The sequence below is a fragment of the Clupea harengus genome, chromosome 12 (assembly GCF_900700415.2).
Source record: "Clupea harengus chromosome 12, Ch_v2.0.2, whole genome shotgun sequence".
In the NCBI taxonomy this organism is placed as follows: Eukaryota; Metazoa; Chordata; class Actinopteri; order Clupeiformes; family Clupeidae; genus Clupea; species Clupea harengus.
In genome coordinates, this window is record NC_045163.1 from 13269049 (window position 1) to 13283969 (window position 14921).

At 45.1% G+C, this 14921-nt stretch overlaps 1 protein-coding gene across 1 annotated transcript in view; it reads left to right on the plus strand.

Moving 5' to 3' along the window:
• The window catches only part of camk4 (calcium/calmodulin-dependent protein kinase IV), a 30142-nt gene that overhangs the window by 5414 nt on the left and 9807 nt on the right, over positions 1-14921 (plus strand). The window contains exons 3-6 of the mRNA XM_012817040.3: positions 5181-5259; positions 5591-5653; positions 5809-5891; positions 11285-11357. Coding sequence (XP_012672494.1) covers positions 5181-5259; positions 5591-5653; positions 5809-5891; positions 11285-11357 — 298 coding nt within the window. The remainder of the gene's footprint in view (positions 1-5180; positions 5260-5590; positions 5654-5808; positions 5892-11284; positions 11358-14921) is intronic.

Below are 14921 nucleotides of genomic sequence, written 5' to 3' on the forward strand. Positions count from 1 at the left end.
ATAATTTCCCTGGTTATTCAGCAGTGAGGTCAACTGTCAAAAAAGTAAGAGGATTTCCTGTTTTGGTTATGCAACACAGATAAATCAGGTCATTTATAATCGAATAGTGCTGAAACCATAAGCTGGCTTTCAATTATCAGGATGGAAATTTTGGGGGCTAAGCAGGAGGTATTTGGCTAGAACTTGGGCATTTATTGTTTTAGATAGTTCATATTGGTCTAATGGTCATATTCATATTGGTCTCATAACTCCTATCCATTATGAAAAATATATACAGTATATATTTTAATTATTATATATTTTAAATGTACTTTAGGTTTTTGTTTTACTTACCTATTCTGACAGTATGGTTAAAATGTTTTTGCTAAAAACCTGTTATCTTCAAAGTACATTTTTCCAATTGATTTTTTCCCCGACCACCCACTGCCTGCTTGTTACCTTGGCACCATCTTTATCAACAGGGATCTAATTGACTCCGCTGTAAGACATCACCTTAAAGACTCCGCTGGCTTATCATCTCTTTATCTGCATTGCTGTAATCATAGATCAGTTAGATCACCGTGATGATCATTCAGCTGAGGTAATGTGGGATTTTTAGTTCATTGACATCTCGGAGTGTGTTACCCCCTCAATTTGTGCTGCTGTCATGTCAATGGCTACTGGTGAGGTAATTTGTCTGAGTGTGAAGTCTTACCGAAAGTAATTACTGTAATCCCTTTATTCCCTGATCAGTGGTTTGAAATCAATCTCGTTGTTTAGTGCTAGTTCACATCAAATGTGTTCACGTGAAAACATTTAAGCCGTTGTGGAGATGGATTTTAATTGCAATTTTAATAGACCCGCTCCATCTCTGTGATTACATCTATGCATTGCATCCTGTATTCTGCTTCCTGTATTTGACAGGGTCTAGCCTACTCTACAGTTTGAGAGTTGTAACGGGATGTGGTTGTACTGAGGTTTCACTCCTGCTGTGACTCACAATGAACACAGACAGCGAGAGTTCTCTACCCACAAGACGAATCCAAATGACATGCAATGTGTTAGTTGGATGTTCAAAACATGTCACCTAAACAGCCAGAAGTTACAAGTTACAAGTTACAAGTCTTTTATTGTCAGATGCACAGAATGACACAGGGTCAGACTGGGCACTGAAATTCTTAGGACAAGGCCCCACACAACAACCTACCATAGCATAACATAGCAAACATAATATAACATAACATAACATGACATACACTCTGTACAAGTACTCTGAACATAATTTACATGTAATAACATATAATAACCTTACTAAATATACAAGATAAATATACAATACAATATAAAACTCTGTCTTTTTTGGTCATTTCTGAACATCCACTGTAGACAATCTCACAAAGGTCAAAAACAAAATCCACTAGCAGTCCAAAGGGAGTACAGTCATTCCCCTTAATGTAACACCTTCCTCTAATATCCATACACAAAATGGATTCTAGCCAGAGGTTCAGACATCACGGTTATCTTGTGCGTCCACACATGTCCTGAAGAGCTCTAGGTGGGGTGTCTAGGTCAGACAAGAAGCCTGTCTTGAATATCCACACACTTCCGAAAGGGCCCCTTGTCAGATATCCGGACACTGAACCTTTCCTGAATGTCCACAGTTGTATGTGAGAGGTGTTATAGCCAGACTTTCACGTGTGTATCCTGTATTGCGTCATCCACAGACACAGAGAGGTGTGTGCGTCTAGACCAACTCATGTGATAAAGACATGATCCGCTCTCCAGTCTCTCCGGTGTGGTATTGCTGGAAGACTTTTGAAGCCTCGTTTGTGATAAAACGTGATAAAACTTTGTGACACATGTATTTCAATCAAAAATAATTAATAAAAAATACTAGAATATCTCTCAATCTATTTATAAAACAAGAAATCAATACATGGCCACACAGAATGTTTCAACCATTTGAGGTTTAAGAGGCTAAATAAATCATCTTTTTAGGAGGCTGATGTGCAATCTCCAACACTGTTTTGCTCATAGAGTGTTTTGCCTCTTTACTGCAGAGGCTTTTTTCTACCCACAAGCTTTCAACAGCGGGGTCAGTTTGCAGTGGTTGTCCCTCGTATGCTGGTAATGTTGTTAGCATGATGAATTTCGATTGGCTTTTGGTCATTAGTGGCGGGAACTGTTGCTCATGAGCGAAGACAGTGGTCTGGTCTGCTGCTTGATGGCTTTCCATCAGTCCTGTTAAATCATTACTAGAAGAGAAGGGCTCCTCTTCTCCTCTTTCTCCTGGTCTCTTCCTGTCCTCTCCTAATTCCCTCTCATGTCCCCTGTCCTTGGGGCCTGTTTTGCCCTCTCCTCCACTTCTCTCCGTCTCTATCTGAAGGCTTTGTGTTCTCCTGTTCCCCTCTCCAGTGCTTTATCTGTCCACCTCTGACTTTCTTTCTGGCCTTTTTACGTCAGCCTGTAGTTCCCTTCCATCTCCCTTTCATCTCAGATGTTCTTCCCGTTCTCCTCTCCTGCTTTCTTCTGAATCCTGTCCTCTCATTCTACTGTCCCCTGTCCTCTCCCCCCTTCCCTCCTCTCTCTCTCCTTCTCTGCCTCCCCCTTTCCAACACAGAGCTTCATCTCCCTCTCTCCCACGTGTGTATGTGTGCATTTGTCTGTGTGTGTGTGTTTGAGTGTGTGCATTTGTGTTTGAGAGTGTATGTGTATGTGTGTGTGTGTGTGTGTTCTGACTGGATCTCTGCAGATGACACAGCAAGTCTCAGAGCGACTTAGCCTCTAGGCGACATAAAAAGCCCAGGCGGTCTCTGAAACAAGGCCCATCTAGAATAATCAGCTGGGTGTAATCACTTCATAATGAAACAGCACAAATCCTTCTCTAGCCTCCACTGGTTCACCTCAATGGGGGACATAGCCATGCGAGTGAACTGGCAAAATGAAAATTCGGCTTCTTCTAACTTTAAACCCATAGTTGATGGTGAAAGATGGGAGAGGGGGGTCGAGCATGAATGGTGGAATCATGATTCTGAGCCAGCAGGAGAGCGTCTTATTGATTTCCCCTCTGGCTTTTATTTTCATATTTTCACGATGGGACCTCACTCAAAGGAGAAAATATTCCTTGGTATCTTTTGAGCAGCTGACGTTAGTTGAAATGAATATTTTCTCACTCTTACGCTGATGCGCTGACGCACACATCCTTCTGTCATATTAATAAAAGACAGAGGCAATTATTGGTGATATTTTTTGGGCTCTGCTGTGCTGTGTTGTGTTGTGTTGTTGTTTGGCTAGTACGCCATCAGTTTGTCTGATGTTGAGACATCCTTCTCTGGGGAGCCCAGTTCTTCTGAGATGGAACATGGCCATTACGTTTGTTCTCATACATCAGAGAAAGAGCAAAGATCCCCTATTAATCTAGATCCTTCTGCACAGCACGGCATTAAGATTTAATGACCTAATGAAATGAGGCATTGTAAGATTTACTGGGATGGGCTTAAGGATGAGAGAGATGGTGAGAGTGAAGGAGAGAGAGAGAGGGGGAGGGAGGGAAGAGTGTTGCCACATCAAATTGACTTTTCTTGGTCCTGGTCCATTTCCTGCTGATAATATGTATTTGATATTTTGATCCCCCAAATGCACGCTAAGCTTAGTTATGTAACTTTACACATGAAGAGGCTCATGAGGAGGGGGGTGGTGGTATGGTGAATTCTGGTTGTGTCTGGTTGTTTTTCTTTTTGTATCCCTTTCTCTCTTGCTGGACACAGTAATTATTGAATTGGAGCAGATTGAGGCCATAAGCATCATGGTGTCCCAATGTATGTTCACTGCATCATGGTGTCCCAATGTATGTGCTGGCCATGATGGCATGGCTGAGAGAGACAGAGGGGGGGGGGGGGGGGGGGTTGCTGTGTAATTCCATAATACCCCATGCAAACAGGGGGAAGAAGAGAGGGATAAGGAAGGTAAAGCAAGCAAATGCGGGATGAAATGAAGATACAGAGAGAGAGGGGGGAGAGGGATACAGAGAGCGATACAAGGAGAAAGAGAGGTGAGAGAGAGAGGAGAGAGAGAGAGGAGAGAGAGAGGGGGGGGAGGGATACAGAGAGCGATACAAGGAGAAAGAGACGGGGAGCGAGTTGAGAGAGAGAGAGAGAGAGAGAGAGAGAGAGGAGAGAGGAGAGAGGAGAGAGAGAGAGAGTGGTGGTCTGGTTCCGTAATGCTGAGAATCTGTCCCTGCTTGGCCGTCCTAAGGGAGCCCAGATGCTTGTCTCTGAGCACAGGGATCCTCCCCCTCCCAGCCCTCTTGATTGCATTAGCCAAGCTGTCTAACCCGATCCTCCTTCATTTGCACATTTGGATGGAGATATGCTTACCCCACCCTCGATATCAACAGCACCCTTACCCCCTAAATAAACCTCCCCACCTAAAGTGTGACATTACAATTCTACACTCTCCTTCAAGCCCCACTCTTTTCTTATGCCTTCATAGCTATTCCTAATATACCATTATCTGACTATGAATCACAACTGATTTGCACCTATCATCGCTGGCACCAGTGGTGCCCACTCAAGCTGTGGGCAGTGGACATGCTCACACACTGTGCCAGGGCTCTTCGGCTGGACTTTAAAGAGATTGGAGGGACGGGGACTGCCTGTAAGGTGTCTGTAGGCCGGGGGCTGTAATTAAGTGAGAAAATCTCAGCTAATTAACATGGACCGCCTGGCCTAGGTGAATGAGCCAGTGGCCTACTTTCATTTATACTTCCTGCAGAAGTCAGTAGAAATGCGCCTCTTTTTTTTCCCAAGCCTGATTCGTTCGCCCTTCATCCACGCTTTTCGTGGGGTCAATTCTTCCATTGAGCTTGACATTCACTGTAATTAAGCTTTATATTTTCAAAATCGTTCCTTGTGGGATTGTGCCCATAACCATGATTTACTCAAGATTGTGGTTCTGAGAAAAAAAAATAGTACTCATTGCATGGTTATTGGTGTTACATTTGTCAGCCTTCATACACAGATCATCTGGGCCGTGTCTAACATCGCTGTAATGTGGTGCGATCGCTCCTCGCCTCGGTGGAGCGTGGCAGCAATGTGAACCCAGACGCTGCCGGCTGCCACTTAGGAGGTTTTTTTTTTTTTCGTTTTTTGATGGCTGTGTTTGAGTCTGGGGTGTTTTGTGTGGTTCCCTTTTCTGAACAGGGGAGCAACATCGGTGGTGTACAGATGCCGACAGAAAGGAACTCAGAAGCCCTACGCCCTCAAACTGTTGAAGAAGACAGTAAGTGCCCCCAGGGTGAGAGAGAGAGAGAGAGAGAGAGAGAGAGACTCATGTCTTTTTCTCAGAATTGTGACAACAGTGGCTTGATGTTCAAATGACTGAGGAGACTCTCTCTCTCTCTTTCTCTCTCTGTCTTATTCTGTGTTTATTTTTGATAACTGATCAGTGTTTTGGTTTTCCACTTGTCTTTGGTGAAGCATTTTCCTACCTTGTCAAATGCCAGTGTGAAGTGTGCCTTGAAGCGTACCAGTCTCCGTATTATAATTATCTCAGAAGACAAGAGGAGTCGATCGTCTTTGATTCACAGCTTTCTCTTTTCTCCGTCATGCAGGTGGACAAGAAGATTGTACGGACAGAGATTGGCGTTCTACTGCGACTATCTCACCCAAACATTGTAAGGGTTTTCAAGGACGTTGCAAGAAAAAGCTTGTTAGTCTTTCGCTGTGTCATACCCATCAAACCAAATCAAAGGCCATTTTCTGTAACTACTCCTGTGAATGCCATAGAACTTTGATTGCTTTTGATTTTTTATTTCTCCCCTCCTCGCAGATCAAGCTGAAAGAGATCTTTGAGACCCCAGCAGAGATCAGTTTGGTTCTTGAACTCGTCACCGGTGGGGAGCTGTTCGACAGGTTTGTTTACGCCTCACCTTATAATGGAGATGTGATACATCCACACAAACACACATCCACACACAAACACACAGACACAGACACACATCTACAAATATAAATCTACAATGACAATTTAAAAGTTTAACATTTACAAACTGTCATAAGGTGTCTTTGTAACACGTTTATAAGCAACATTATATATAAGTAATTGGGGTATACACACACACACACACACACACACAGTCGCAGCCCAGCTCTCAGCAAGACGCAACAAGGGAATTATCCAAAAGCACGTTCTTTATTAACGCTTTAAACCAAAAACAAAGGTATTCAAACATAACAGAAAATGGGGTAAACCCTCCGGCTTGCACCCAGTGCAACCGGCACCTTCCCTCTGTCTCTCGCTCTCGTCAGTCCTTCTTACTGACTCTTTAAACCAGAGGTCTTCAACCGGGGGTCCGCGACCCCCAGGGGGTCTGCGGAGGTACTGCAGGGGGTCCGCCAAATTATTTCATCTGAAGCATTTTTTCCCTCTTCCAAAAATTAAAAACGTCCAAAAGACTACATAAACAGAACGTAAAAATTGCTTTCTATTCCTTAAAAATAATACATAGGCTACCCATGAGTCTTCACGCGATCATTTGATCATAATGGCAACAGATGCACTTTTAGCTACATTTAGCTATCTGGTGCCAAAAGAAGTTACCTGCCATAACCATACAATTTGAAATAATTGATCGTTTTGTAATTTCTCGGAACAAAAGCTCCTCGTCAGACACCACTGATGGCGGTTCAGATGATCTACTTTCAGAGGATGCCAAGACCCCTTCCATGAACAGCCATAAGCGCAAACGGGAGAAAACACGTAAATATTCAGAGAATTATCTGAAGTTTGCCTTCAGAGACCGATGGTGAAGAATTAGCAGTGTGCGTGGTTTGCTCTTCCGTGCTATCAAACGAAACTATGAAACCATCAAAGCTGCAACGACACTCAAAGACAACCCACGCTCACTTGAAAGAAAAACAACATTTAATATTTCCCGTTTAAAATCTTTTGAGGGCCAGTAGACCCTGATGAGACAATCAGCCAAAGTGTGCGAGCTAGCTTTAAAAGCCTCTTATCAAGTTGCATTACGTGTCGCTCAGACCAAACAGCCATACATAATTGTGGAAAGTTTAATATTGCCAACAGCTAGTGATATGTGCAAAACAATGTTTGGGGATGAGTACGTAAAAAAACTGAAAAGCATCCCAATGCCCGTCCTATTGATGAATTGGCAGCTGATGTGAGGGCACTACTAGTCGGAAAACTCCCGAAGGCAGATTATTTTGCACTACAATTAGATTAATCCACCGATGTGTCAAATGTCGCTCAGCTTTTAGCTTTTTTGTGATTTGTCGACCAAAATGAGATGCAGGAGGAATTTCTATTCTGTAAGCAGCTGCCTGGAGGTAAAAAAAAGTTCAGAGATTTTCAAAGTGATCGACAATTTTTTCCGTGAACATGATATACCCTGGCCAAAATGTGTTGCGATGTGCACAGACGGTGCAAGAGCCATGTATGATGCACTGCATGCTTCATAAGGAGAATGTTGTTGCCAAAGACATGAATGATGAATTCTCAAACGTCAGATCTCACTAGGTATGAGCTATTTCATCCATACTTAAGCTTCTCAAGCTACTCAATTCTTTGTCCCTCCCTAATTGAATACAGAGAGATGGCTAACTGTAAGGGAGAAAAAATGTCAATAATAAACAGAATAAATTGAAACGAGTTGTGTGTCACAGATGATTTGTAATTCTGTTCAAACATGTGTAGGGGAATGTGTGTGTGTGTGACTGACACTAAGTTCCAAATAAATTATATGAATATCAGGCCCAAATTTTGTCTCTCTCAGCCAAGGGGTCCTTGGGCTGAAAAAGGTTGAAGACCCCTGCTTTAAACCCTTTGTTTGACTAGATTGGCACTGATCAGCCACTAGTAAAACAATCTGCAGGTGAGCTTTCAATTAGGGAAAGCCCGACCTGCCTAGTCCCCAGAACACCTCCGCAGGGTCCTAAAGTCTGCCTTGTATAGGCCTGGAAAGGGAATTCACCCATGTTTGAACCAAGTGGAACCCAAACGCAGCTTGGGGCACCACATACCCTCCCACTTAACTTCAGGCCCCTTCCTGGGGGTTAAAAGGAAGGTTTTAATTAAAGTCTTTAAACCTAAAACACAAGTTTTACCCAAAAAAGCACATACAGAGAAACACCACAATTTAAATTCCAATTCAACATAAAGTGTCCATTTCTCCTGACCACAGGGTCTTCTTAGCCAGTCTCAAACTTTTGGTACTTTCCGTGTCAGTAACCAGTTCATCTGTCCATTTTGTTCTGGCTTTGGGGTCTACCCTTCCCCCTTCCGGTCGTGGACTCTCTTCCTCTCTTTCTCCTTTTGAGGGTTCAGTCTCTGTGCCTCAGGTTGTAGCATGGCGGCCATTTTGTGATGTGGAAGCCGAGCCCCCAGGGATATGCCACATATCCCTCTCCCGCGACCTGACGTCCACAGCAGGATAAATGAGGCCAAAAAGGCTTCACGGCAGGACAGGACATCTGGGTCTCCACAGCGCCATCCTGGTCTGAGAACGACAGAGAGGTTACAAGTGTGGCAGTTTAGGAGCCATCTACTTACCCTGCCGTTTGTCTCTTCTTCCATCGGTTTCTCCGTCTTCTCCCGTTGTGCACTGGAGACCACGCCAGTGTCTTCCCCGTCTTCTGTTGCTTCCCCAGTTGCCAACTCCTGACTATTTAAGGCAAGCTGCCTATTCAAATGCGCCTTTGCTTCCAGCTTCTTCAGCTCCACATGCGTCACCTCAGGGAAGCAATCGCCCACCTCTGGCAGGGCGTAGAGTCGCTTACTCTTGAGCATGGCGTGTTCGGGCACATCTTTGCTATCCGTCTCCGCCATTCTTCAGGGTCCTCTCCTTCAGCACACTGACTTCCTCCTCCAGTGAGGTGATGCACTCCTTCAGTTTCTCGATCTGGCAGTCTCTCTGCTTCACTGTCTCACTCAGGTAGCTGTAGGGCTGCTGGGCCTGCTGGATAAGCTGATTGGCTGCCTCCAGCTCTTTGGACACTTTGCCGGTCTGGGTGTTCTGCTTTTCCAGGTCTCTTCGTAGGGGTGTGTTCTGTTTCTCCAGCTGCAGGACCTTCCTAGCAAGGTGAACACTCTGCTTGAGTCGCCGTTTGGCGGTGGTGGGCACATTAGCGCCGTAGCCGTAGGAGAAGAGCACCCTCTCAGCCTCCTTCTCGCTGGCCATCTCTGCAGCTTGCATGGTGACGTCGTCCAGCTCCTGCTCCAGCCTCTCGTAGGTCTCCAGTTTGACCTGCTGCTTGCTGACCTGAGCCTGGAGCTCCACCACACGCTTCTCTGATGACAACTGCAGCTCATAAAACTCCTTAGTCAGAACCTCGAGTTTCTTCTGGCGTTTCTCACACTCCATCTGACACAGGCTGAGGGAGGCTGAGGGCTGAGGAAGCGGGCCACCTGCACCATCTGAGCGCGCTCAGACTCAAAGGTCTTCAGCTGGCTCGACAGCTCTGCCATACGACTGTCTGATCCCACCTGGAGCTGCCTCAGCTGGTCGTGTTTGGCCTGCATCTCCTTCTCAGCGTTCACAGCCCTCTCCTTCTCCTCTGTCTCGCGCTCCATGAGAGACTTCAGCTGACCTCTGTGGCTCTCAAGGTCACCTACCTCTTGGCTGTTGAAGTCGTCTTCCCCAGACTCTTCCTTAGCCTTTATCATACCAGCTTCTTTTGCTGGCGCTGCAGGGGTAGCATTGGCTGGAGCTGCCTGTTTACGCGGAGGGACTTCTTCCTCGGACTCATCATGATCATTTTCACAATCATCAGCAGCATTGTCAACAGCAGCTTCATCACCGACATGATTTTCATGGACATCATCATTTTCATCCACATCATCGATTTCATCGGCATTTTCATCATCATAATCATTGACCTCACCTTCATAATCGACATAATCAACGACATCATCATCATCGTCATCTTCATCGATGAACTCACCCAGGAACACACGCTCATTGGTCCTGGCCATTTTTGGTAGAGCCTCCCAGGCCTGGACAGTGTTAGCCGCTCCATGCGGTTGGTAACCAGCTTCACGCTGCATTCCCTCATTCATGGCAGTAAGCATTACCTTCAGTCCCTCTGCCCCTTGGGTCAGCTTCTCCACGACCTCCTCTTGGTCCTCATCAGATGAATCGGCCGATGCCTGTCTGCAGAGCTCCAGCAGGGCTCCCTGCAGTGTCCGCTGCCCCTGCAAGATGGTGGCCAACAACTCCTCCATCGCCGGATCCATAGTCCACATCTTTTTTTCTTCAGCTGGGTCAATGTGCCCCTCTCTTCATTCAGCTGGGTCACTGTGCCCGCATTCTCGACCATATGTCGCAGCCCAGCTCTCAGCAAGACGCAACAAGGGAATTATCCAAAAGCACGTTCTTTATTAACGCTTTAAACCACAAACAAAGGTATTCAAACATAACAGAAAATGGGGTAAACCCTCCGGCTTGCACCCAGTGCAACCGGCACCTTCCCCTCTGTCTCTCGTCAGTCCTTCTTACTGACTTTAAACCCTTTGTTTGACTAGATTGGCACTGATCAGCCACTAGTCAAACAATCTGCAGGTGAGCTTTCAATTAGGGAAAGCCCGACCTGCCTAGTCCCCAGAACACCTCCGCAGGGTCCTAAAGTCTGCCTTGTATAGGCCTGGAAAGGGAATTCACCCACGTTTGAACCAAGTGGAACCCAAACGCAGCTTGGGGCACCACAATACATACATACATACATACATACATACATACATACATACATACATACATACATACATACATACATACATACATACATACATACATACATGCATACATACATATATGCATACATACATACATGCATACATACATACATACATACATTTCCTCCAGAGATGGGCATAATAAGACTATTATGCTATTACATGCTATGAATGTTTTACCATAAGACAACAAAGAGGCTACATGATGCAAATACAAACGCAAACTTGCAATCTCTTGTGAGAGAGGCTGTTATCAGCTTTGACTGGAGGATCACGAAACGAGTCCATGACAGAAAGCTGTGTTATTATCGGAATGAATCCGTTCTCAGTGGGTAACCTTTTATATGACTCACTTAAGCTGAGTGCCGCTGCTGCTTACTCCCCCCCCCCCCACACACACACACACCCTTCATATGTTGTCTCCCATCTCACACTATTAGCAGTCAGTGATTAAGTGTAAATTAGAAAGTGAATTTCAGTTTCATACTTCAAGGTGGCTCCTTGGCTGTCATGTGTAATGCTTTATGTGTGTGTGTGTGTGTGTGTGTGTGATCCACAGGGTGGTGGAAAAGGGTTACTATAGTGAACGTGATGCAGCGGACGCAGTCAAGCAGGTCTTGGAGGCCGTAGGGGTGAGTCCACCTCTTCAGCTCACACCCCATTGATCCCATTGGTCCTGTGACTAGGTGATATCTCAGATATCATATTGGACCTATGACTTGGTGACACAGGTCCTTACGTTCACTGATGTCTGTAAATAGCACCATTTTGAATTCAGTGTAAAGAGCATGTTAGACTACCTCTGTTTCTTTGTTCCATGTCAAACTAAAACATTGGTCATAAATGGCCATTTGCCTGGGCCTCCCTTCTCCCCCTCTGCTCTCCCAAACTCTCTCCCTCTTTCTCTCTCTCTCTCTCTTTTTCTGTGTCTCTCTACTTCCCTTCTCTACATTTTTGTCCTGTGTTTCTCTTTTACATGTTCACCCACACACACACACACAGCTCTCATCCTCGCCATGTCTGGAGAACGTTGACCAGTGGAAAACTCCCTTTCTTGCCACTTTCTTCCTTCCTTCACATCTCTCCTTCCCTTGGCATCAACCGAAAAGCAGACACTCTCAGTGTCATGTAAACAAGTAAACTCGTGAGAAGAGAATAGTGACAGTTAGAAAGACCTTGGAGGGGGGGAATTCCCCCTCATTGGACTACATTTCGTTTTGAATCAGAGAAGTAACTCTTCATACAGTGAGTAGCCTATACCTTTACTTGCTTGTCTTCCTTTGTAACAAGGGGCCCCCCTGGCTTTGCAAAGATTTCTGTTGCCAAGGAGATGAGATATTAAGACGAAGGGGAGGAAGAAGAAGAGTTTCTCATGCATGGAGCGATTCTTGGAGTTGGCGGTCCTTAGTGATGTAACATGTTTCTTTTCCCACCGGGGTCGAAAGACAGAAAAGAATGGAAAAAAAGAGACAGGGAAAGACAGGCCTTGAAAAACATCATCTTTTTTTCTTGTTGAGTCAGATGTGTTTTTTTCCCCCCCTTTTTTTTGCTAAGCGTGTGGCACTTTTTCTTTGTGTCTGAGTGGCCGTCGCTCAGCACGATTCAGAGCTCCGTACCTCCCTTCGTCCCTTAGCAGATAAGGCGGGCTCTGCCCTGTGCCACCAGAGCTCGTTTCAGTCGGCCTCGGCCTGGCAGGAGCCCCGGTGGGTGTCGAACATCCATCCATCTCGCCGGCTCGGCCGCGGCGCAGCGCGCCTCGGCTCGGAGAACACGCCCGGGGTTTCAGGACGTCCCTTTGATGTCTGAGTCACTGCCGGCATGCAGAGAATTTCGTGGCGAGTGTTGTGATATTTTACTTCAAAGTGATTTTTCCCCCTCTCTCTCTCTCCCCCTCTCTTTCTTTCCCTCGCTCATTCTGTGTGTAGTGTTGAGACATCAGCATCCTCGCCGTTGTTCACCAAAGAATCTGAATGTCATTCAGGAGACGTAATGGCTTTAAAGGATCACTTGCCGATTATAAATATTTTAAAGTATGTGTAAAACAGGTTATTGAAGTTCATTCAATGCAAATTCTGTTTCTGCCTCTTTACAGTGCAGGTGATTGAGCATAACCTATTAGTCAGTGTAGATTTCACGAATTTGACAGTGGCAGCCCTCCTACATTTGTCTGAGACAGAAAAAGAGAGAGGGAGAGAAGAGTTTGGGAAAGAGGGAGAGAGAGAGAATGAGAGAGTAAAAAAGAAAAAACAGGAGACACCTTATGTGTGTCAGCTCCGCCGAGCTTTACACAGGAACAGAGAGTTCCCCTCGGGGCCGGGTGAGCAAGCCAACACTCAGGGCCCTCACAGTAATTGGTGAGGAGAGAATTATGCCAGGAGCGGGACTCATTTAAACACACACACACACAGCCGGACGGCCACTGCCGCCACCACCGCAGGCGTGTGTGTGTGCTGACCCACAGCCCCCTGAGAGCCACGAGACCAGACATTTCCCAGGCGGAACTGCCCTGGTGCATGACCTGCATGGTTGTTTTCAGCATGCTCCATGTTGTGTAATTCATACATGAATGGGCTTATGCAATGTACTGTGTGTGTGTGTGTGTGTGTGTGTGTATGAGTGCATTATTCTGTGCATCAATTATTTACCCAGAGATTCTACTTTCCACCAGTGTATACCTAGGCTGTTTTAAGGTCAGCATTGTGCTGCATTGTGTTGTGTTGCGTTGTGTTGCGTTGCGTTGCGTTTTGTTGCGTTGCGTTGTGTTGCCCCCTCTTCAGATGGCTTTTGCCATGGTGATTCAGGGCCTCCTATTATAACGAGAGAAAAAGAAGACGCACTTCCCTACCACCACTCCACTCCAGTACGACTGAGTGAGAAAGTTGTGGGATGTGCCACCGGTTGTTTACGTTCCCATTCGTGTCGGAGAGACCCAGCATCCGTTTCCCATTTCCATCCGCCATGTGTTCTGTCAAAGCATTCTCCCGACCAATGTTCCTCACCGTTTTAACTCGCTGTACTCATGCATTTTACATGGTGCCATCTCTCGGGAGTTGGTTTTATCCTTGCCGTAGAGCGGTATACATTCTGGTATACATTTTGTCCACAAATGAAACACTGGCTGATGTTTATTCCACCATGGGGTTGGCAGTGCCGTGCTTGAAAATGTAAGACAGTTTCTCAAGACTTTTATTTCTGGGTGTCAAATGGAACAGCTGATGGTATTGCTGAATTATTAAATACCTCAACATGGCATGTTTTTTTCAGCTGGTGCACATTCGGACTGGTCTCTTAGAGATTCCTGTCACCGGAAAACAGATGTACAAGCTCTATATAGTGTAGTGTGCAAAAAAAAACAGTTCCCCCCAAAAAAGGAACAATTTGGTTAGAATCTTTGTTAAGTAAACCCTGTGAAAGATCTTGTCCTGCTATCTTTAAAGCATTCAGGAGGTCTAAAAATGAAGCGGTCCAAGGCTGAGGCATTCTTTCGAAGATGGGCCACTGATGCTATTTCCAACCCATCCAATATCTTAACACGGAAAACTAAAATACACAAGGTCTGCTTGCACCTGATGTTCACCTGATGTGATGTTCACCTCCACCAGTGGATCTGAGCTCAGGTTGCTTAGGTTTTTTTTTCTCTCTCTCTCTCTCTCTCTATGTCTCTCTATCTCTCTCTCATAAATTAACTGTCTTGATAAAGGTGACGGTGCAACTTCCCCCTGTAACCAGGTAGACTTTTATGACTTACAGTGTTTTGTTTAAGGAGTTACCATGGTAACCTTACCACCAATGCACCTGCTCATTAAAAAAACAAACAAACATGTGACTAGTCCGCAGCTGGTTTGTATAAGGCTTATCACTCCTCAGTAGGGCTGCAACTAACGATTATTTTGGTAATCGATTAATCTATCGACTATTTTTTCGATTAATCGACTAATCTAATGATTATTTCCCATAGCAAATTAAAATAACGACTCAAAATGTTGGAATTTGAATTTCAAATGTATTTGAGTAACAAATGTAATCATAATACATAAATTAAATAGTAATACAAATTAAAGTAACTCAAATTAGCAATCAAGCCTCTGCAAGTGCAAAATAACGCAAGAATAACTGGGCTGCAAGTGACATTCAAATTCAACTTATGAAATATATATTTTTTCCACAATCTTTTGTTTGAAGAATGCTAAGTGGAG